The sequence below is a fragment of the Lytechinus pictus genome, chromosome 12 (assembly GCF_037042905.1).
Source record: "Lytechinus pictus isolate F3 Inbred chromosome 12, Lp3.0, whole genome shotgun sequence".
In the NCBI taxonomy this organism is placed as follows: Eukaryota; Metazoa; Echinodermata; class Echinoidea; order Temnopleuroida; family Toxopneustidae; genus Lytechinus; species Lytechinus pictus.
The window spans coordinates 1,154,971-1,176,835 of NC_087256.1; the positions used below are offsets into that span (position 1 = coordinate 1,154,971).

The window sequence follows — 21,865 nt, forward strand, 5'->3', positions numbered from 1 at the left end:
TAGGCCTATATATTTTTTGTTAGTGTGATAGGATCAGTGTGGTAATGAGGGATAGAGTTTGAGGGGCTAAACAGAGTAAGGAGCAAAATTTCTAAAACGGCCAAAAGTGGGAAATTTTTTGACCCTTTTCATACAAAAAGCTAGTTTTGTGGTAGATTTTGACAATTATGAATGAATATAATATTATATTCCTCCCTTTCCTTTCCATTCTTGCTTTTTCTCATTTTTTTAATGGTGGAATTTTTAGTAGACCATGGCCCCCAAGCCCACCCCTATCTTTATGACAGTGGACAGGATAAATAGTTTTGAAGATTTGGTGCAGTCTGTAATCTATGGATTGTGTTGAATATACATGTAGGTAGATGTAAAATATTGAATCCAACTGTATATCAATTTCATACGATTAATTTCACCACGTTCAAGTAAATAAATATACATTCAGCAACACATAAAATTGACAATAATTACCAGAATGAACTGCATTTATGATATCCAATATATAATTTTGAAAGTTAATTGAGCATAAAGTAACATAATAGAGAGGAAAGATTTTATAATTTTTCCTGTTAAAGAGCTAAAGCAGATGATACTGTGATAAAAGAAAACAATCATATACGTAACTACATTGATATTGTGAAAAATAAAGTAAATATTGTCATTTAAAAGAAAATTAATTGCACATATACATTATAAAATTATTTTATAAGAGATCTCATAGTAATTTAAAGTTGATAGAGAAATATATTGTGTACCAAGATGCTCACTGTTGGCAACTTTAATGAGCAGATATTTTTTACACATCAAGAACAAAGTCATATAAAAACAAAACATATTAAATTAAACAAACACATGTTAAACAAAAATCAAAGAACCATAGAAAGCTCTTCTCTCAATAATCATTCCATTATACATATGCAAGCATGAAATAATTGATTGAGAGGATTATGAAAGCAGATCAAACTTTAAAGACATAAGAGTAATGCCATTCCAAATGTCATTTAAAAAAATGACACACCTTACAACCTCTCTTCAGATGCTCAGTGCTCAAGCTAAATACTGGAAATCCACTTAACCTCCTAATTACACTCATAGGAAATGTCAATTCAAATAGTTCCAAGACATTTGCTCTTGCGACAATTGCTCCTTGTAAAAATGCACTAAGTATTAAACCAAACATAAACCCTGGGTTCCGTTGCATCAAAGTTACTATTATAGCTTAGCAGCCAATCAAAATCAAGGATTCCATGAAAGATAAAGGTCAAGTCCACCCCCCAAAAAAAATGTTGATTTATATATAAAAAGAAAAAAAAATGTTGATTTGAAAAAATAGAGAAAAATCAAATGAGCATAATGTTGAAAATTTCATCAAAATTGGATGTAAAATAAGAATGTTATGACATTTTAAAGTTTCGCTTATTTTTCACAAAAAGTGTTGTGCACAACTGAGTGACATGCAAATGAGACAGTTGATGATGTCCCTCACTCACTATTTCTTATGTTTTTTATTGTTTGAATTATACAATAGTTCATTTTTTACAGACTTGACAATAAGGACCAACTAGACTGAAACACATAGATTTAAACAATGCTAATTCCACATGTTCGGGGAGGAATTAATCGCTTTTTCACTTAATAATGAATAGAAAATAAGAATATTTCATATAATAAAATACAAAAGAAATAGTGAGTGGATGACGTCATCAGTTTCCTCATTTGCATACCGACCAGGATGTGCATATAACTGTTTTGTGAATTTAAGCAAAACTTTAAAATGTCACAACTTTCTTATTTTACATCCGATTTTGATGAAATTTTCAGTGTTATGCTTGTTGGATTTTTCTCTTTTTATTCATATCAACTATTTGTGGGGTGGACTTGTCCTTTAAAACAAAGTTGACATGATAGTAACTGTTATGCAACAGGGCCCAGGGCTTCAAAGCTCACCTCAACATCAATACTAATCATTACATGATTCTGAAAAAAAACCTACCACAACCCATTTAACTCTCATCTTCAGAGAAATTAGCGGAGTAGCATTTGTTGTAAGAGCAAATGTCGCATAACCCTTCAAACAGTGTACTTCATCATCATCAGCACTTAAGATGAACAAATTTCATGAATTAAAGGGGAATTCAACCCAAATAAAAACTTGTTTTTATAAGAAAAAGAAAAATCAGACAAGTTGATAGGTGAAAGTTTGAACAATATTGGACAAACAACAAGAAAGTTATGAATTTTTAAAAGTTGTAAATATTGGTAATCACTATACCCATGGAGACTTCAAATTGGCCGCATATGGGATGTCATAGTGATGTAAGGCAAGGACTACTCTTCCATGTACTCCAATACATATTATGGCTAAAATGTCATTTTTCCCAAAAGTTTTATTTCAAATTATATTTTTCTTTCATGAGGACATAAAACAATATACTATACCTGGGTTATATTTAGATTACTGCCCCAGGGGAATGGGTACTTAGGAGAAAACCACAAATCCCTGATAATAAAGTACATGGCCTATGGGAAAGTTGTCCTTGCCCCTTGTCATAATTTACTTACCCAGTTGCCAATTTGAAATCTACATAGTATTAGTGATCTCAATTTTAAAGCAGCTATTACTTTCTTATTGCTTGTCCGATTTCTTTCAAACTTTCACCATTCTGTTTAATTTATTTTTCTCCTTCCCAACACATCATTCAATGGCCAAGGCTGGATTCCCCTTTAAGTGCACAGAGCAAGAAGGAAGTATGTTTACACATGTCAGAGTAATTTGGTATTGCGAATGTTTTAAAAAAGTGGAAAGCCTCTGGCAGTCTCACCTGCATTTTGCAATCCAATGTAGCTGCAGTGCCAATTCTAAAAGCAACTAAGATGAAAAAAAATTATAATACAACACTCTGTTTGTTGACCTCAAATGACTTTTGGCCCATAATGTGACCTAATACTCATGCCAAATGATCAGTGAACCTTGATTAATCATATGTCCAATTTTCATGGAACAAATCCATTTACTTTCAAAGATATAACATTTCAAAAACTTTACCTTTACAGCATCATTATGAACCTCTTTGTTCTTCACAGCTATAATTTTTAAAAATCAAAATCTTATTGAACCTCACTGAATCACTGAGTATTTATTTAAATCATAAAGAAATTTACAATCAGGACACATATATAATTTAGATATACACAAGTTCATTCTAAATGATCAATAATATGAATTTTCCAAATTAAACAATAACGGTAATTATTTCATATATTCATTATGAGTAAGACATCAATTGCCAATCTAAATCCACTACACCCCTGCCACCTGAAAGCTATTTCCTTGAATCCGAAGCAAAATAATTTCTATTCACCATATTATTACCAGTGTATGTAATTTAAATGGAAGCATCAATTAAGAGGGAAAGAAAATCAATCTTAATTTTAAAGAAAAGTAAAAAGCATGACAAAGACATATATTTTTAGTATGGTATGTACCCAATGCAATGGACTGTTTCCTCCCCTTCTAAATATCTATGGTCATCTTTTTCTACATCCTATTTCTTCTCTCTCTCTGCATCTTCCTATACAGTGTGGCAGCAAAACATTCAGAGAACCTTGGGAATGCACAATTGGGCAAAACAAATTTTTGGAGGATTTCTGTTTCCGATTTCTGTTTCAAACAGTATAATATGGATTTTTAATTTTTCGGTTACAGCTGTTTGATAGTTTAGCATGTTATTGCGCTAAATGATATACCCCAAAATTTCCCTGGTGTTTAATGAAAGAGAGAGTGAATTTCCAATAAACCTATCTAAATTTTGAAAAATATTAAACTTTGCGTTTATATGCTTGGTATCACTGAGAATTGAGATTATAATCTGCAAAGATCATCATTCAACTGTAGCAAATGGGAATCATAATGACCGATAACCTGATTTAGCACTTAAAACAAGTAGACTCAAGTAGATCGTAAAGTCATCCATAAATTTACAAACAGCTTTATGAAACAGCCCCATGGTGACCCCCCCCCCCCCGGCCCATCCTATGACGTGTATACTAAAATTTCAGGCATATCCAAAACATGTGATGTGAACATACCACTGGTACAAAAAGATAGCAACTCTTCATTGATTTTCTTTTCAAATTGAATTGAAAACATTTAAAAATGATTGGAACATAGACAGGAAGACTGAAGAAAACATAATTCATTTCAAGTTACATTTTTTATGAATCAATATACTGCAACTACATGTACTACAATAATCAATAACAGTACATAAATATTTCAATTGAATATGTGGTTCCACGATCGGAAGGGGGCGGTGAGAGTAGGAATGTGTGTGACTGTCCTCCACAACACTTCCTTCAATTATTTTCACATTTACAATGAAAACAAAAAGAAAAAGAGAGAGAAAATAGCAGGAAAGATGAAAGAAGGATCGAAGAGTGTATAAAGAGATGGCCTGGGACTAGTAACACAAATATAAGTAATAAATCAAAAATATGAAAGAATGATTCTGATTGGTTCATGATAAGGGTTTAACCTGCAACGATCATCTTGATTGGCCATTAACAATCTATTGCCAACCTATGTGATACAGATCCCTGGTCATATACAATACAACACAACTTTGGAACACAACTGATCAATCAATATATATTCCCTTTTCAACCACTTTATGTTTCAAGAGCTGGAATAACATCACTTTTTGTAGAATGGCAAGGTTATTGATACATTTCTGGAATAAAATATAAATAATTTACTAATCCAGATCTTGTTAATGAAATTCATTTTTTCATTCTATATGACCAAAGAAGTAGTTTTAGATGCAAATTAAAAAATGGACCACAGATTTTACTTTGTTGACCCAACAGCTGAATAATTCTAATTCAAGAAGCAGATTAATTGGCAAATAATTATGTTTGCATGTATCTAAACATAATACTAAACCCAGAAATCTTGTGAAATATATCTTCATGTTGGTTTCTTTCAAGGCCCAAGAAACCTCATGTCATGAATCATTAGCTTCAAGCATTTCATGACATTTGCAAACATTCCATCTGCACAAAGATCAATGACTATTATTGTACAAATTCCTTTCTTTGTTTTTTATAAAAACAAGAAAACATATATTTTCTTTCTTTCAAACGAAGAAACAGGGGGAAATGGTCTGTAGTGGTAGGGCTGATTTACTAGAAGCAAGTTAACTATGAACAAAACTTTCTTGCTTCAGTTTAATACCTCTCGTCTTTTGGCAGCTTGGCATTTATCTACATTTGCCACTCTCCACCTGGGTGTAGTAAATAAGGCCCGGTAGGAAGAAATTTCTCGAATGCTTGAGCACCCGATCAAGTTAAAGACAGGATAATAATGACATCATAAAGCAGGGTCTGCTGGGAGAACAGTGAACTGAAGTGGCTTCCCTGGGTAAAATATGACATTATTATTATTATTGTTATCATAATCAGTGGAAATTAAATCCAAATTCAGTAGAGCACATATGAGGGTAACATATATCTAGAGTAGACTCTGACTAAAGAATGCAGATGACACTTGCATACATGTGCACTGAAGCAGCAACTAATCTTGATATTGATCATTTGGTCCATGGAGATTGCTAAAGAGAGCATTCTCAACCGTCGTGGGTAAGTCACAAGATCAACATGGGTTCTAAAATCCTGAACTAAGCATTTCCAAGATAATGATCAATCAGAATATGACACGAGTATATGGCATCAAATCCACAACATTGCTTTTCAATTAATGAATAATTTGAGTTCCCCCGACTGCAGACTACTTTCCCATATGCAGTTCCAGTAGCTTCTCCTGGCAACTTGGCACGAATTGTGACTTCATCAAACATCAAAATAGAACCTGTTTTTGCAGACTAAATACTGTTAAATTCAAGTGGTAGTTATAAGTCATTTCACTTTTATATTTTAGTCCGACAAAATCATGTTGAATTGAAATCTAGATGATCCAATTTGTCACATGATTAAATGTCCGAATGAATGAATCAAGATTGCAGAAAGGCTTTGGATTCTCATGGTGTCAACATGGGCATGATTTCTTCTGACTGTTTTCTGCTAGCTTCAGTGTATTGGGCGATTCCTCTCCTTTAAAAAAAAATAGAAAAATAATAATGTAAAGATATAAACCAAATGATGTTAAATATCAGACGGGAGTATTAATGGGAATGGCTGCTCCCCAACCAGATATTCTCAAACAATGACAATGAAATTTCTTTTAGCATGTCTGGTAATACAAACTTTCAATAACATAATGGATTACAGACATGCATTGAAAGAGTACTTTGCGCATTATACTTCCCCTTTCCCCTTTGTCATATGCTGCTTCCATTCACTTATAAAGAACTGGTAAATAGCCAATCATGGTCAAAATACCAGATCATTTTCATCTTTATAAGTACAACTTTGGTTATTCATGACCATAAAAACTGCAGCAAAACATAATGTCCCTTCCTATCCAATCTCAAAGTTTTGGAAACAAAACATGCCTCAACTGGAAGCTGAAAGCCACTTTCCTTGTGCTAGACTTCTCAAGACCCATCTCTTAATCAAAGAGCCAAATATGGTCTGTATTTAAAGTCTAGGACTGACAAGAGAATGAGGTGGTTCTAAATATTTCATTTTCATTAAATTATCATTATCATCACCATTATTATTATCATTATTTCATTTTTGGGGGTGGGGGAGGGGGTAGGGGAGAAACTAGAAATCAAATATCATTTGTGTTTCAAACGATGAGTCTAATGACTTACCATTTTCATTATTCTTCGGATCATCCACAAAATCTTTGGCTATCTTGAAGAAAAGTTCCTCTGACAAAAATATAAGATGTAATCAAAATAAAACAGATGATCACATTAATATGTATAAAATATTGCATTATAATTATTAATATGTAGTATGAATTGATAGATGATCACTCATATTGAAGTCATCACTCATCATCAATTACTTCACGATTTCTATTTTTTTATTCAATTTCACAGGCCATGAAACCTTTGTACTTGGGCAAAATATTAAAATTAATGAAAAAAATGAGAATGACACACCATGAGATCCCTAATTTATGTGATTCTAAAATGGCCAATAAAATATGTGAATAATGACATAGCAATATAAATAATTATTCCACTTCCTGTGTATAAACAAAATATTTTTTTCTCTTTTTTACTGAGTTCTACTCTACCTCTGTGCAAAAGTCACAATACGTGTACATGTAAAAGGCATACATGTAACTCTGCCTTAAGTTGAATCTTTTGGAACCACAAAAATCTGTTCAACTTATAAGAGGTATAACACATATTTTCAATAATCTGGTCTTAACACTGCTTCAACTTTAGGAATGTCGACTTTAATACGCAGAGTTAAAGGGATGGTCCAGGCTGGAAATATTTATATCTCTATAAATAGAGTAAAATTCACAGAGCAAAATGCTGAAAATTTGATCCAACTCGGGTAACAAATAACGAAGTTATTGAACTTTAAAGATTTGCATTATTCCGGTGAAACAGTTCTAGGCATGTCTTTATGAATATTCATTAGGCAGGCTGATGATGTCATATCCCCACTTGTTCTTTTGTATTTTATTATATGAAATTAGGTTTATTCAAATATTTTCTACCAAGAACTAAAACAATTGGATTGACAACTGATTAAGTGCATTAGTTATTTATTGCTGCAAAAATGTAAGAAAAAATGAAACATTCATGATTTCACGTAATAACATAATTAAAAGGAAAGTAGGGATGTGACATCAGCCCACCTAATGAATATTCATGACCATGTGCATATAACTGTTTTCACAAAATATTTATAAACTTTAAAATTCAATAACTTCATTATTTGTTATCCGATTTTGGTGAAAATTTTCGGCATTTTGCTCTGTGAATTTTACTCTATTTATTCAGATATAAATATTTTCAGCCTGGACCATCCCTTTAAATGTACAACATTTTAAAGGGTCTGTCACAGCAAGAAGTTTAGACAGTGTATGCTGAGTTGCTGACATACATAATGCAAGGGATTTTTACTGTTTAATCCTACTTCTTGATATCTTGGTCTTTTAAGAATACCCATTACAGTAAAATGCATAGTGCTTGACCTTTTAATTCAACATTTCTACCACACAAAATAATATCAGAAACTTACTTATATTATATCCTGTTTTACTTGATGTTTCAAAGACCTGGGCACGTATTTCTGTGGATTAAAAGAGAAAATAATAATATATCAAAATGTAAAAATAGGATATACAAACATTTAAATGAAATATGTTGAGCCTTGGATTTTGATCCATCAATCAATAATTGAAAAATTGCAATAAGAATTGAAATCTCATTACTAAAAAATCTAATAAAGGCTTTATCACTCAAATAGAACTCAGAAACAGAGTGTGTATGTTACACATTTTTTTAAAATATCTGACTTTCTTTCCATAACATTCCAAACTACAAAAATATTCAAAATTTCACAATTTATTGATCACAGGTACATATCATGCATATGATGCACAAGGATTTCACTTGTAAACGTGTCAAGAAATCTGCAGCTCAATGGGCTTTATGTGTATTATTTGGTGTGGATTGGCAACTCCAGCATGCAAAGAGTTAACCAGTGCAATGAACAAAGTAAAACCTGAGCTGGAGTTTATTCTCAGGAGGTTGGTTAAAGTTAAACATAAGGTGTTAATGGCAATTATGTAATTAATTTAAATAAGAAATTTTTCAAAACGACTACCCAAAACCCCAGATTTTTTTTTTTTACTCACGCTTCTAATTTTATTTTTCATATTCTTGGTCTATCTAAAATGTCCTAACATCAACATGATCTACAGAGGGATTCAGTATCAGTTACATTTAAAGATAAATACCAGTTGTGGTAACGATCTCAAAATGAGTTCGAACAGAAACCAATCAAATTACCACCAAAGTGTTTGTATGTGTAAACAAAAAATATGTGCAAAATAGCTCTGGAAGAAAATGCGTAATTCCAGAGAAATGTGCAAAATAAGCATGGAATTCCATCAAATGTCAGGTATTTTTCGAAGCAATATTAATACATTGTCAATCATATGTTTTTCTGTGTTAGTGATCACCACAATTATTAATTTTGAGATTTAATGATTTTATAAAGATAAGTTTACATTAATGTACTAGATCAAGATGTATGATAATATTTTGACAATTAACCCCTAATTTAAAAGAATTTCTCATGAAATAATTGTTTGATGCAACCACTTACTTTTACCTTAATAAGAAGGAATTGTTGATTGAATTTGGAGTCAGTTCAGAAATTTTATAACAGATAGAAGATTAAAGTCGTACATACCATCAGCATAATCTGTTGTTGCATGATAATCAACTCTTCTACTACTCTTCTTGTCATCCTGTACAAGATCAACTTTTGTCCCACATAAATAGATTTTGCAGTGCTGAAACAAGAACAGAAGAATAATAAACAGGTAAAACTCTAGGCGCGATTGCTCAGTCGGTAGAGCAGGGGTTGTGTGTACACATATGGGGGAAAATAAGAGAGGGATTTGGGAGAGGGCACGAGGAAGCACTGTTGAGGTAATTCCAGCTTTTCTTTCCCAAAACCTCTAAGATATATTCATTTCTAATTTAAAAAAAGAAATTCGAAGAAAAAAATCTTAAAATGTAAAAATAGTCTCTATTCTTAACCCCTCCACCATTACCCTCAAATGTTTTGTACACAATCCAAAATGGTGATATGCGACTGTCTACATACTCAGCAATAAAGGGCAATCGTCCCCGAGCGTTTCATTACACGTTCTATTAACTGTGTCCAGTCTTCTCCTTGAAGTGTCTTTGATACAAGTGATGTTAATTGAAACTGCACGAAAAACAGGTACTTGTCTTAAGACAAATAAGCTTTGTGTGTTTGGAGTTTCTGAACATTTAAAAAAATGAATAAGAAGGAAGCACAACCCACAGAATGGTTAAGAATGAATATCCTTTCTACCGAATTTCATTAAGTGTATGCAAGTGATTGTCTCCAGTTTATAATTACCTCTTCATTCTTTAACAATTCATCTACCCAGAATCTTGCTTTTGAAAAGCTCTGATCATCTGTTAAATCTGCAGAAAGAAAAAAAAATGATTTGATTTGAGATTTAGGCACTTATTAGGGTGAGATCTTCCAAAAAAAGTTGGTGATTTTGATTAGTTTTGATCAATATAATACATTTATGAACTTAGAGGCCAAGTCCATCCATAAAATTGGTTAGAAAAAAATTGAAAAAAGTATAACATAGAAAATTCATCAATTCAGATGTGAAATATAATATTTAAAGGTTTACATATTTCAACAAAAAAGAGGGAGTTGATGGTGTCACACAAACTATTTTTTATTCCTTTAAGGTTTGATGATAAACAGGCTCTTTACTGACTCATAATAAACTGAATGACTGTATATCAAATGAAAAATCAATTCAAGATTTACATTATTGGAGGTACATGTAGATATTGAAATTTTTTATACTTGAAAATAAAGACAAGTGTTAGTGACATCTCGTTTGCCTACTGCAAATGATTTCTATAACTGTTTTGTGAAAATGAGGAAAAATCTAAAATATTATAAGTTTCTAATTCTGCTTCTTAATTTTTCTCTTTTTATTCCTCTCAACTTTTGGGGGAATGGACTTGACCTTTAAAAAAATCATGACAAAACAAATAATACTACAATCCTACAAATCCTAATAATCATACTCAGTGACAAATCTGAATCCTCATCTTCTCATTTGAGCATCAGTATTTGTTCCATATTTATTTTCTTTTTTAATTAGTTCTTCAGATCCATGCAATAGGGGAAATATTAAATCCATTCTCACACACTATGCGCTTGCTTCTCTTTTTGTTCCATTACATAAAGAAACAAACAAACTTAATCTTTGTACTTTTGACCTGAACCACTAGCATAGTGTAATGAGCATGTGATGCAGTTTTTTACATGTGCATGCCTACATGTATTAAGTTCTGTGCATCCATTCAACACAATACATTACATTGTGTATTTGGTCATTTAGGCATTCTATCACACAAATTACAAATTCAGGTAGTATACATGTACATCAACAATGCAATTTCACATTGCTTCCTGTATGTATAAAATAGGCACTCTCTGCTTGAATGATTTCTCACTTCTGGCACTGGTTTGATTTGGACTTGTAATTATAAAATTGTTCTTACCATAACAAACAATGGCAGCTTTGGCCCCTCTATAATATATCCTACTCATGGCTTCATATCTCTCTGATCCAGCAGTGTCCTAATTGAGTGAAATTAAATCATTAATATTATACAATGCACCTATCTCAAAATATCACTCATTCAATGTGTTACATAAATTGACATACTGTACTCTTTTAGTGTTGTTAAAGTTGAATTAAGAAGGGGATGAGTTTCCATAAATATAGGTTCTACACACAATATATAGTATATATAAGTTGTTCAAACAGATAGCATGTCACAAAAATCCTCTGCCTTCTCGATATTTTGCTTTGAAAGTCTATGAAATTAGCCACCTGTCAGAGCCCGAGAGACGAGTGTACAGAAAAGTCACTCGGAGTGTGACGTCACCGGGGGGAATTTAGTATAAGAGGTGCCTGAATGTCATACAGAAATGCTATGCAGAGAGAGAAAGATATTTTACAATTTTTTTTCAAAGCAACTCGAATCAAACAAATAGGACTGATATGTACAAATCTTTACTTTCCCTGTATAAAAAACAGTATGAATAACCATCATGAACTCTTCAATCATGATGTAAGATAGCAAACAGTGAGTTATTGAATGATATTTTCACTATTTCTCATTTATTTTATCACGATGTTCAATCAAGTGAGTAGCTGGAAAGTAATTCCGGCGGATAGCTCAGCTCTCGCTCAGCGCGCGCTGAACGCATAATACTAGTACACACAACACCCAGGCATTGAGTGTACTGTTATGGTCTGGTGGCCGTGCAGCGATCCCCTGGCGTTTTTTCTTCTTTTCTTTTGTCTTTGACTCCACTTTTATATCCTCTGGATCATTTCCACTCATAGCTCATTCCACAGAACAATCTTGAACCAAACGTATTATTCTTTCTCGGCCTTCTGAGTTGTTTTCTATATTTAATTACGCTAGGGGTCACCGTCACACATACAAACGCAATTCGCAAGTGAGTTGAAGACAGAGAGATATATAGTAATTAGTATACATCTCTATGGTTGAAGACAACAAGGAAGGTATGCGGTACGGTAGCTCGACAGCTAGCTGCGCCGGAGCGGGCGGCCGGTCGGCACAAAGCAATTCCGCAACCAACTGTGTTTTTTTGCAAGAGCCGCGTCACACGCGGATAAATATGTCATAATAACACGTCTGCTACGTTATCGACTGGTGAGAAGATCTCGATCAAATTTCATATTATTCACCTTGAAATTATTCCTTTAGGGTCTATGGTATCATTCTGAGGGAATTTACATATTTGGAATAATAGTACGGCCACAAATATTTTAATCATTTCCTCTTTGCAAGTTCTATGGCTCGCAGATACAACTTCAACTGCAGTTATTCCATATGAAGGCGTACGTGCATAGTACACAAAGCGGCACTGCCTTGTTTACTACACCGGGACCGAATACCCCCCGGTGACGTCACACTCAAAGAACACCCGTCTCGGTAGGCACTGCAGGAGCGAACACGGGGAAAATGGGTAGGGATAAATCGTTCAAATTCACTATTTTGAAAAAAGAAAATGGGGGTTCGAATCACCTCTTAGTGTTTGGGGGGTTGTAAGGTTGCTATTAATGTAAATATCTCAATATTTGGAATCGTCTTCTTAATTCAACTTTAAAGGGATACTCCAATATCAAATCAAGTAGACTCGAGTATCAGCTTTTAAAAATGAATAAAAAGTGAATCACAGAGGATCCCTGTAAAACTCATATTCTGATAACAATGGTAAGAAATACATAATTTTAAAATTATTTTATGAAACACTAAAACAAACTTCATAAATTTCTTTCTTTAATTCATCTCATTCCATACAATTCAATATTTTTTTCATGTGCTGTATATAGAAATTATGAAGTGTTTATGAACCAAATTTCCATTTGAAAAAGTGAAAAAAGTATGTTTAAAAAAATAGTCAGAGAAAATTAGAAAAAAAAGAAAATGGGCATTAGACGAAATGACAGACCAAGTGATAGGTGGATCAAATAGAATATTACATGTACAACAAACTGGTAAGTAGACCAATAACCATATCAATAGATTATCTGATCATTAGACCATCTGCTAGTAGACCGAGATACAAATCGAACCATACCCGAATGCTAGTTTGACATTTGCCCCTAAAAAGGCGGAAACAATAATTTTACACAACCCCTTTTATACAAAGATTTACATGTATACATTTGACCTCAACTGTATAATATAAAAGACCATGGGCCAGTTGTATAAAAGTAACTATTATGGTATCTTTGCCATACAATAGTAACTTTCTAGAAACCTCCGATTCTGATTGGATGTTGACTATTGCTATAGTATACAAATATACAATGACACTCGAGGATCTGGCTAAAACTATTTGCATCGAAGGAACATCATATAGTACTATTCTCCCGAGGGCCATCGGCCCGAGGGAGAATAGTACTATGTGATGTTCCTGAGTGCAAATAGTTTTAGCCAGTTCCGAGAATGGGTCATTGTATATTTGTTTTATATCCCTTCCACTCATATATATTCTTCATACGATATTCTTCGTTGATACCCGACTTTTACAGCAAAACGATTTTTAATTAGTCGATGATGGAACAATCGTTGAGAAAACAATAAGCCTTGCCGTATTGATTGTCTGTTCAGCGAGCGCACCTGGTTAGTGCAGCTCGCCGAAAGTTGCCCGTGGCATGCAGTAGAGAGTACCGTTGGGCTGAGCAGCGCTCTGCTCGCATCGAGCCGCACAGCTCGCGAATCGAGTAGGGGGCGGGGTCAAAAAACGTATAGTTCACTTTTTCCCTAGGGAAAAAATGGACTATGCGTGACGTCAGCAAGGTAAATGAACTATTTCATGGCAAACGTTTTTCGTAGTAAAACTATTCTTTTCTCCTTGTGTACACCATGGACCTATTACGAATGGACATTCAACGAATCCCCTCCTTTGACCCAAAGACCGTCGCCGCTAATCCTTTTATAAACAGAGCGCTGGCAGCTGACGCCCATCAAGCCGGTCGTAAAGCACGCTCTCACTGATGGACAGCGGAAATCAATTGTACGCTGCTCCTACCCATTGCGATGTTGTTCGTTCACTTTATCAAAAGCAACTCACAGCAGCGAACGTTAGCGCTATGAAAATGATAGCAGAAACAAGAAAACAGGCGTGCATAAACGTATTTTTTACGTACATCGCTAACAACCGGAAATGAAATGCATTGACATCACCTTGCAGATCCGTATATCTACGGCAAAAAAGCAGTTGAAATTTGACGAAAAAATCTGCGGAAAAACGTTAAAATTTCATCTTTTTCGGACAGTATTGATGTCGATAGTAGCGCTTACCTTCAGTCAGAAGTTGATTTTCATTTGGGCATAAAATTCCACAGGATTGATGAAATTTAACGGGATTTTTGTTGATGGACAGACGACAATCGCACACTATAGACAGCCTAAAATAATGTACTGAAAAACCGGATATGAATTGCACATTGCATTCTAGGTAATGTAGGGACTATCCCTATTGGCAATCGGGGCTACAACATGACCGTCTTTGGTCGAAAGAGGGCCAGTGATCGATCGGTGACGATCATCGGCCGAAAGGAGCTTGTGTAAACAATCGCCCCGGGCGGTCGTCGTAAAAACCGCGTAAAGAGAAAGTTAAGGGTTAGACAGCAATTTTGACGGCTGGAAACAGGTGGTGGTCATAAAATGCCCTCGTTGAATGTCCATTCGTAATAGGTCCATGTGTACACTCTCAATACAACAATCTTAAATAAGGGATATAATAATTACCATAGAATGCAAGTTATCATAATGATAATAATGAATGGTGATGAGTGCAATGGACAGAATATTTCATGAGTTGAAAGATGAAATGGTCCGACAAGGAGTAGCCAAGTTGAATGGATCATTCCATCTTTCCCCATATGAAATTATGAAGTAATCTGTTCATTGCACAAATGAATAAGAAATATAGTTTTGTATGACACCTAAAAATAGATCCTTGTCATTTGACATATTTATTTATTTGGATGCAAAGTGCATGCAGCAGAGCGAGCACCGTCTCGCACATACATACGTGTAACAGTAATGCATGCAGCAAACACAAATATTTTTACTTGTTGTGCCGGTGGTCTCGGGCTCTCGGCAAGCGTGAACAAAATCAGCTGTCCAAAATTGCATGATGAATGGATCCAAAAACTGTATTAATGATGACTTCTTTGTAAAATAGGCTAAATGATATCAAACAACCAATCAAATGACAAAGATCTATCAGAGTGTCATAAAATAGCTTTTATGCAATATGCCTAATGAGATGATCAATTATATGTGTTAGAACTGAACACACCTGCTTTTACAGATAAAATACTCAGACAAGATTTAATTCATAATGTTAAAGTGGAATCAAATATTCTACTGAACTGAGCCGACAGAACCATTAACCATAGTGGTACATATGTGGGATAATTGTCTTACCCATACACCCATTGTGACTGTCCGATCATATACATCAACCTTCTTGGCACCGAATGCAGCTCCTATAGTCTGAAATATAAAATGAAGACATTTTGTCAATCAATGTTATCAATTAACACCTGGTATGTTGTGTTTCTAGAATGAAGACAGGCAACTATTCTTGCTTCTTGGACATCATAGAGGGAAAATCTATCATAACAATGTTGCTTGATGCAAAGAAAAAATAAAAACAGTTCACTTTGAATTGTAGAACAGTTGGACAGTGAAATGAATGGGTTTTTTTTCAAATATATTTTTAATGGAATATCTATAAGTACATACATGATGATCTTCATTTTAAGACTTTTTCATGCAATCAATCAATTGCTAATACTTTCAAATTGAATCACAGTATCCTTTCAAAGGTGATGAATTTGTTTTCAAAAAAGTTTTTCATTTTTTTAAATCTAGTGTCGGTCGCAATCTCAAAATTGCCTACAATTGTCTAAAACTTCAGGATTGACATCAAATGAAATTTAGATGGTTTACTCACTCCCCAGCAAAGGCTACAAAATACGGTAATGCATAATTTTGTACATGTGCATGCATTTACGTACAAGTATTAATAGATGTTCTTATATAAAGTATGATGGAAATCAGTTTCATTCAGATTCAACAAGATGTTTTTCCTTTCATCACAAGTACATGTACCGTGTATCAAATTTCACACTATATTAAAGACAAACAAGCAAGGAAAGGAAACAAAGTCCGGGAAATAACTTTCAAACCTTGGGTATCAGGATTACTTCCTGTAGATCATAATTCAGGATGAATTGTTGAGATTTCCTGAGCAGGAATCTCAGTGATAGCTCTCTATCAATTTCCATGATTCACACATACATGTAGCCTACAATTAAATGTATATCTTTTAGATAAAATTTGCATTATCACAATTAAAGCATTACACATTCAATACAGTGATATTTATGGGCTGAAAAAAAAACATAAATAGAAAAAAAATGAAGCAAAGCACTGAATTGACAAACACAATGTCATAAAGTCAGATGATACATAATGGAAGTTTTGGGATCAATAAGTTGCTTTGTCTTGCTGATAACAATTATAAATTGCATGTCATCATGAATAAGCAATGAGCAAGCTATGATGTCCTTACATGTACTTGCCTTCATGTACTTCATAATTCATATAATGAAGTAGGAAAACAGAAAGTGGGAAATGACATCATCTGCTTGCACATTGCATATTTTCATAACTTGCATACAACTGTAACTGTTTCACTGAAAATATATCCAGGGGAGGGGGGAGGGCGGTCACCGCCATTGAAGAGTGGACAATATCTGCAAGATATTGCCCATAATGAGGGTGATTTTGTCAGGCCAGGCCACAAAAACATTCTAAACACAAATTTTGTGCAGATGTCCCCACATGTCGCAGACTCGCACAGAGATATTTGTGCCGATATCCCAGATATGCAAATTACATACTCACCTATTCATCATGATTTAGGGCTCTTTTTCTCTTTTTTTTCTTCGTTTTTGACACTTGATTTGTAATTCGCACCTATCAGCCCCCCTTTTTTCTCATGGATGCTGATCATGCTGTCCACTCTCCAATGGCACTGACCCCTCCCCCCCCCCCCCCCAGAAATAAATGCAAAACTAACCAACACTGTGTTTTGTCTCCCATTGGCTGCATGTTATAAATCGGAAGTCTTAAAATATTTTCAGATAACCATTTAGAAGAATTTGCTTATGAATTCATTTGTGGGGAGAAACTAAAATGCATTGAGAGAAAAAAAAAACTGTTTTGCTACCTGGTAACATAATTATTGAGATATGAGTAGTGAATAAGTGTGTCATCATTCAAGTGAGTCTATATTACAAGACTACATTTACCCGGTACTCAAAATGTTGCATTATAGTATTGAACCTAGCCAGATATGAGAAGTTTAGAACGTGAGGTGGGGCTATAAGGCACTTGGTTTGTACATGTATGCCCATTAATATTCAATACCTTTAAATATATATATTTGTCCCATCCAATTTGACAAACTTGTTGCTTGTTTAATTTCACTCTTCAATTAATATTATTAACAGCCCTAAAGAAAATCTTTCATAATCTATGTCACCTTTGCACAATAGTGAAGGGTCTGTCAGCTCTAGACATAGTCAGTGCCCTTTTCCCTTAATTTTCAAAATAAACAAATATATGACGTACATTGTAGATGTAGGTTAATTTAAGACTGGTGCACATTCTCAACTTTGAAAAGCCAAGGAACTAATCTTCTCTGAAATTGTCTAACTTATCCTTTTCGTTGTCTTGTCTATTCTTTTTACATTGTGAAAATATATTAGATTTGAAATGTCTATATATATCAAAAAACAATTTATCATTGAATTTTCTGAGCATGCTCAATCATGTTCCTTTTCATTCATTCTTAGAGAAATGGACATGCTTATCCAAAGAACATTTTTTTTCTTTTATTATGACAACACACCAATGAAAACTTCTGTATTTTAGACAGTTTGTGAATTGTAGACAAAAAACAAAACTAATTCATGTCATCCCTGATTTGCATCATTTCAGCCACTTTAAACATCCCATTTGTGATGTGATTACGACCTGAGAAAACTGAATTGTTTCAGTTCAAGTTTGTTTGATCAATTTTAATTGATTCTCTCATTTGAAAAAATAGAGAAAAAAAGTATTGGCCACTGAAATATTATGAAAATGGATTATTGGCTTTTCAAACTACATATTCAAACATACAGCCTGTAGCTGATGATACCCACTTGTTCACTGCAACCATCCTACCTGTGGTGAATCCAGGTACATGTTGATCTATGGTATGCCAGTGCAGTACACAGCACACACTTTAAAAGTTCATTAAAATATCAATTTTGTACCAAAAATACTTATTTCCACACAGTTGCATTTTTTTCAATATTAGTAACCTTGGGATCATTTTTTTTATTCCAGAGCGCTCAAAAACTTGAATTTTTTTCTTCATTTTTTGTACGCCTCTATTGGGGGAAAGTAAAATTGCATTTGCAAGAAAATTGTCATCTTCCAATCTCTATTTTTAATTAAGAAAAATAATTTTAAAAATTCAATTTACTGACGAGTAAGTTATAAGATGAATAGCTGTAATGGAAACTGACAGTGTCAAAAAATCAAGCATTTGTCCCCAAGAACAAGAGAAAATAAGCCAAACAATGCCAACCTATTTCCTCACACAGGGAGTAGTTAACACAGAACAAGGTTATATCATAACCTTGTTCATTGAATGAGTAAATGATATTATGATAACCAACTTTATCGTCACAAATCCATGCAATTCTTTAAATTAGTCAAAATACATGAAAACTTATCAAGACTTCATTTAGAACTACTCACACTCACATTTTGGTATGGAACATCTCCATGAAATCTGTCATGGAGATATCGTTCCACAAGACTAGTCTTTCCACCATACTCCTTTCCAAGGAGCACAACTTTGAGATCCACTCTACTTCCACTCATTGTGTTATTAATTTGATCTGTTTACTTCAAGTCTGTGCATGTCCATTAACAATTGTCTTCCTTGTTCTTGAGACCATGGACCTAGACTCAAACTAGTCTATTCATCAAAACGCATTTTACTCCTCAGAACTTGCACCACATTTCTAGTTGTAGTCGTAGTATCACTGCACTTTATTGGTTTGTTTCTCTCTTCCAAGGGTTTCTGCACCAAAAAGTGAAATAATTAGTGGAGTGGAGCAGTAGTCAATGTATTGTGAATAAGCTTTTAAATTTATCTCTCACCACGCAACATGCATGCATGTAATTTTACAAGACATTTAAAATAGTCAAGTTGGAACAAGTACTATCAGAAGGAACGACCGGAAGTCTCGACAGGCTTGCCTTCTTCTTCCGTACACTGATGATGATGATGATGATGAAGTATTTTGCCAATGTTTGGGGGTTTGAAATGAATCAATGATGAAAATTCACTGCCATTAAACAGGAAGTCAGAACTTCCAAACTTTATCATAAATGTTGATTAAGAAAAGTCAATACAATCATCAATAATCAGCATCTACTAAGTAAGATTATCATTTAGTAAGTCACCAACAGTCATGATTGACAGTTTAACATATTAGATGTACTTTCAATTTTTGACAGCAAATAAATTGTTCCCGCGTTTCTTCTTCTGTCCGCTGCTGTCTGCAAGACTGCAGCTTACTCGAACTTTATAAAATAAATGCTTGCTAATCAAATTATTACTATTATTAGTGCTAATTTGTAATACCCTCATACAGCCAATGTCATGATTTGTAAAGTTGAATTCTGTCTAATAATATCCCGCTGTGGTCGAACTTGCAGTGTCTCATTTGAATGAAAAATGACACTCTTCTTGGTCATCAATGATCTTGGCTCTGCACACAGCTGCAGTCGGCTCAATGAATGACACGTATGGTATACGAGTTCTCAACCTCGGCGCAGCCTGTATCTCCCCGGCTGCAGCCCTTTCAATGTGGCTTCTGTTCCTGGCGCTATATTGTCCAGCATGCACGGCAAATCGTTGTCTGGTGGCCGTTCACTGTTCCAGGACTTCCAAAAAGTTATCCAGAAAACATGTTCAGCATTTCGTTATGATTAGTAGAATCTCAAAGCTAATATTTTCTTTCAGGTTAACATGAGGCTAGACTGTTGATTGCCTTTCAGTTTCACACAATTGTTGATGCGGAAACTCCCTCTCGATATTCGGTCATCGCATCCACTGCATGCATATATCAGATCATGCACTCAAACCTACGTTACTAAACTCGTGAGTCGTCAGCTCCAAGTTGAAAGGTCACGTCATCATATCACCGGCGCGGCCGTCTGAATTTTCGCTTCGATTTGCTTTTTACTGGGGGGGGGGGGGGGGGGTCGGGGGCGTGGGCAGATTGCGTCCAGAAGAGGAAAATAAACTTTACTCAAGAGGGTGTTCTATCTAGTAGATGGAAAAAAAATCTTCTTCTAATTAACATAGGCCTATAGGCTTCTATACTGTAGCCCCCACACCACCAGGATATAGTCAGTCGCCCCCACCGGCCCCCTCCCCCATTTCGGAGGATCGAAGTGACCAGGGGCGGCGGAGTGAAGTTGAAAGTGGGGGGGGGGCACAGGGAAAATGGCAATTTTTCTTTTGAAAAGGGCACTATCTTAAATATGGCCGTATGCAGAAATTTTGGGGGCAGCTATATATATATAGCAAGCATTTGGGGAAAAATCCCTCAAAAGTGAGAGAGCGAAGCGACCAATCTTATCATTGAGGCGCTTTTTGCATTTTGTTAAGTGATATTGATTGATTTTGTGAATACTTTTGGCGAGTTTTGTGAAAATCTGCAGAAAAAATATAAGTTTTCAAAATTTCGGGGGGGGGGACTGCCCCCCATGCGTACGACCATGATCTTAAAACAATGAAAAAGTGACTTATATCTATCCCACTCACATGACTCCATGGGCGAAAATCCCAGGGGACAGGGGGTACGCGTCCCCCCTACCCAAAATAGTAGGGGGACACAATATCAAATGTCCCCCTACTATTTTTGGTCTTTTAAGATGGAAAGATGGACGAGATTACCTTTTGTGTGATAACCTTTTTTTTTTTTTTTGCTTGTCAAATTTATTTTGGTCGAAATGACCTGACATTTGGGGTGATAACCTTTTTTTTTTTTTTATTTTTTTTTTTAGCTTGTTAAATTTTCCAGCCCTCGTCACCCTACCTTTGGGAGAGATTTCCGCCCTTGCATGACTCATGAAACTTAACGCTCGATCGTAGGATTATTTTTATAGGTTTTTTTTTCATTCATAATGCACTAGAAGCAGCCGGGCGCTAAAATAACGGAACCGGGTGCTCATCGGGCACAGAAAGAGTGTGTCTTTTTTTCAGAACAGCTTATCTGATACGAAGAACAGGCACCTATCAGAAGGCAAAGCTAAGGGGCACTCGTTAATACAAAAAACATGTCCTTCTCAGGTGAAGGGGCACAGAACGTCGTTCGTGTACGTGCTACGTGGGCAATTTTAAAAGGGGGCACTGATACGAGAAAGGGCACCTATAAGAAGGCAGACTTGCTAACATCATAAAACACATATGTTTTCTGTGTTATTCATGTATACTAAAATTG

At 34.7% G+C, this 21,865-nt stretch overlaps 1 protein-coding gene across 6 annotated transcripts; it reads right to left on the reverse strand.

Annotated features, from left to right (window-relative positions):
* Positions 1 to 742: 742 nt before the first annotated feature.
* On the reverse strand, positions 743 to 20,565 carry LOC129273322 (ras-related protein Rab-24-like). Of its 6 annotated transcripts, none has more exons than XM_064108042.1 (9): positions 20,071 to 20,565; positions 19,110 to 19,431; positions 15,708 to 15,776; positions 11,226 to 11,304; positions 10,048 to 10,115; positions 9,346 to 9,448; positions 8,167 to 8,217; positions 6,771 to 6,830; positions 743 to 6,105 (listed from the first exon to the last, which is right to left on the reverse strand). In XM_064108042.1, exons 2-9 carry the CDS (start codon positions 19,227 to 19,229, stop codon positions 6,041 to 6,043), a joined length of 615 nt encoding a protein of 204 aa, XP_063964112.1. In that variant the 5' UTR covers positions 19,230 to 19,431; positions 20,071 to 20,565; the 3' UTR covers positions 743 to 6,040. The 6 variants fall into 6 exon arrangements, with proteins under 6 accessions (XP_063964112.1, XP_063964110.1, XP_054766318.1 ...); XM_064108040.1 differs by having other exon boundaries at positions 19,104 to 19,431; XM_054910343.2 differs by having other exon boundaries at positions 19,999 to 20,565.
* Between the last annotated feature and the right edge of the window lie 1,300 nt (positions 20,566 to 21,865).

Coding starts and splice junctions, on each gene's coding strand:
- LOC129273322 (XM_064108040.1), bottom strand. CDS start 19,229: ATGAGTGGAAGTAGAGTGGATCTCAAAGTTGTGCTCCTTGGAAAGGAG. Junction 11,305..15,707: donor CAGTCACAATGGGTGTATGG/GTAAGACAATTA, acceptor TCACTCAATTAG/GACACTGCTGGATCAGAGAG. Junction 9,449..10,047: donor AATTGTTAAAGAATGAAGAG/GTAATTATAAAC, acceptor TTCTTGTTTCAG/CACTGCAAAATCTATTTATG.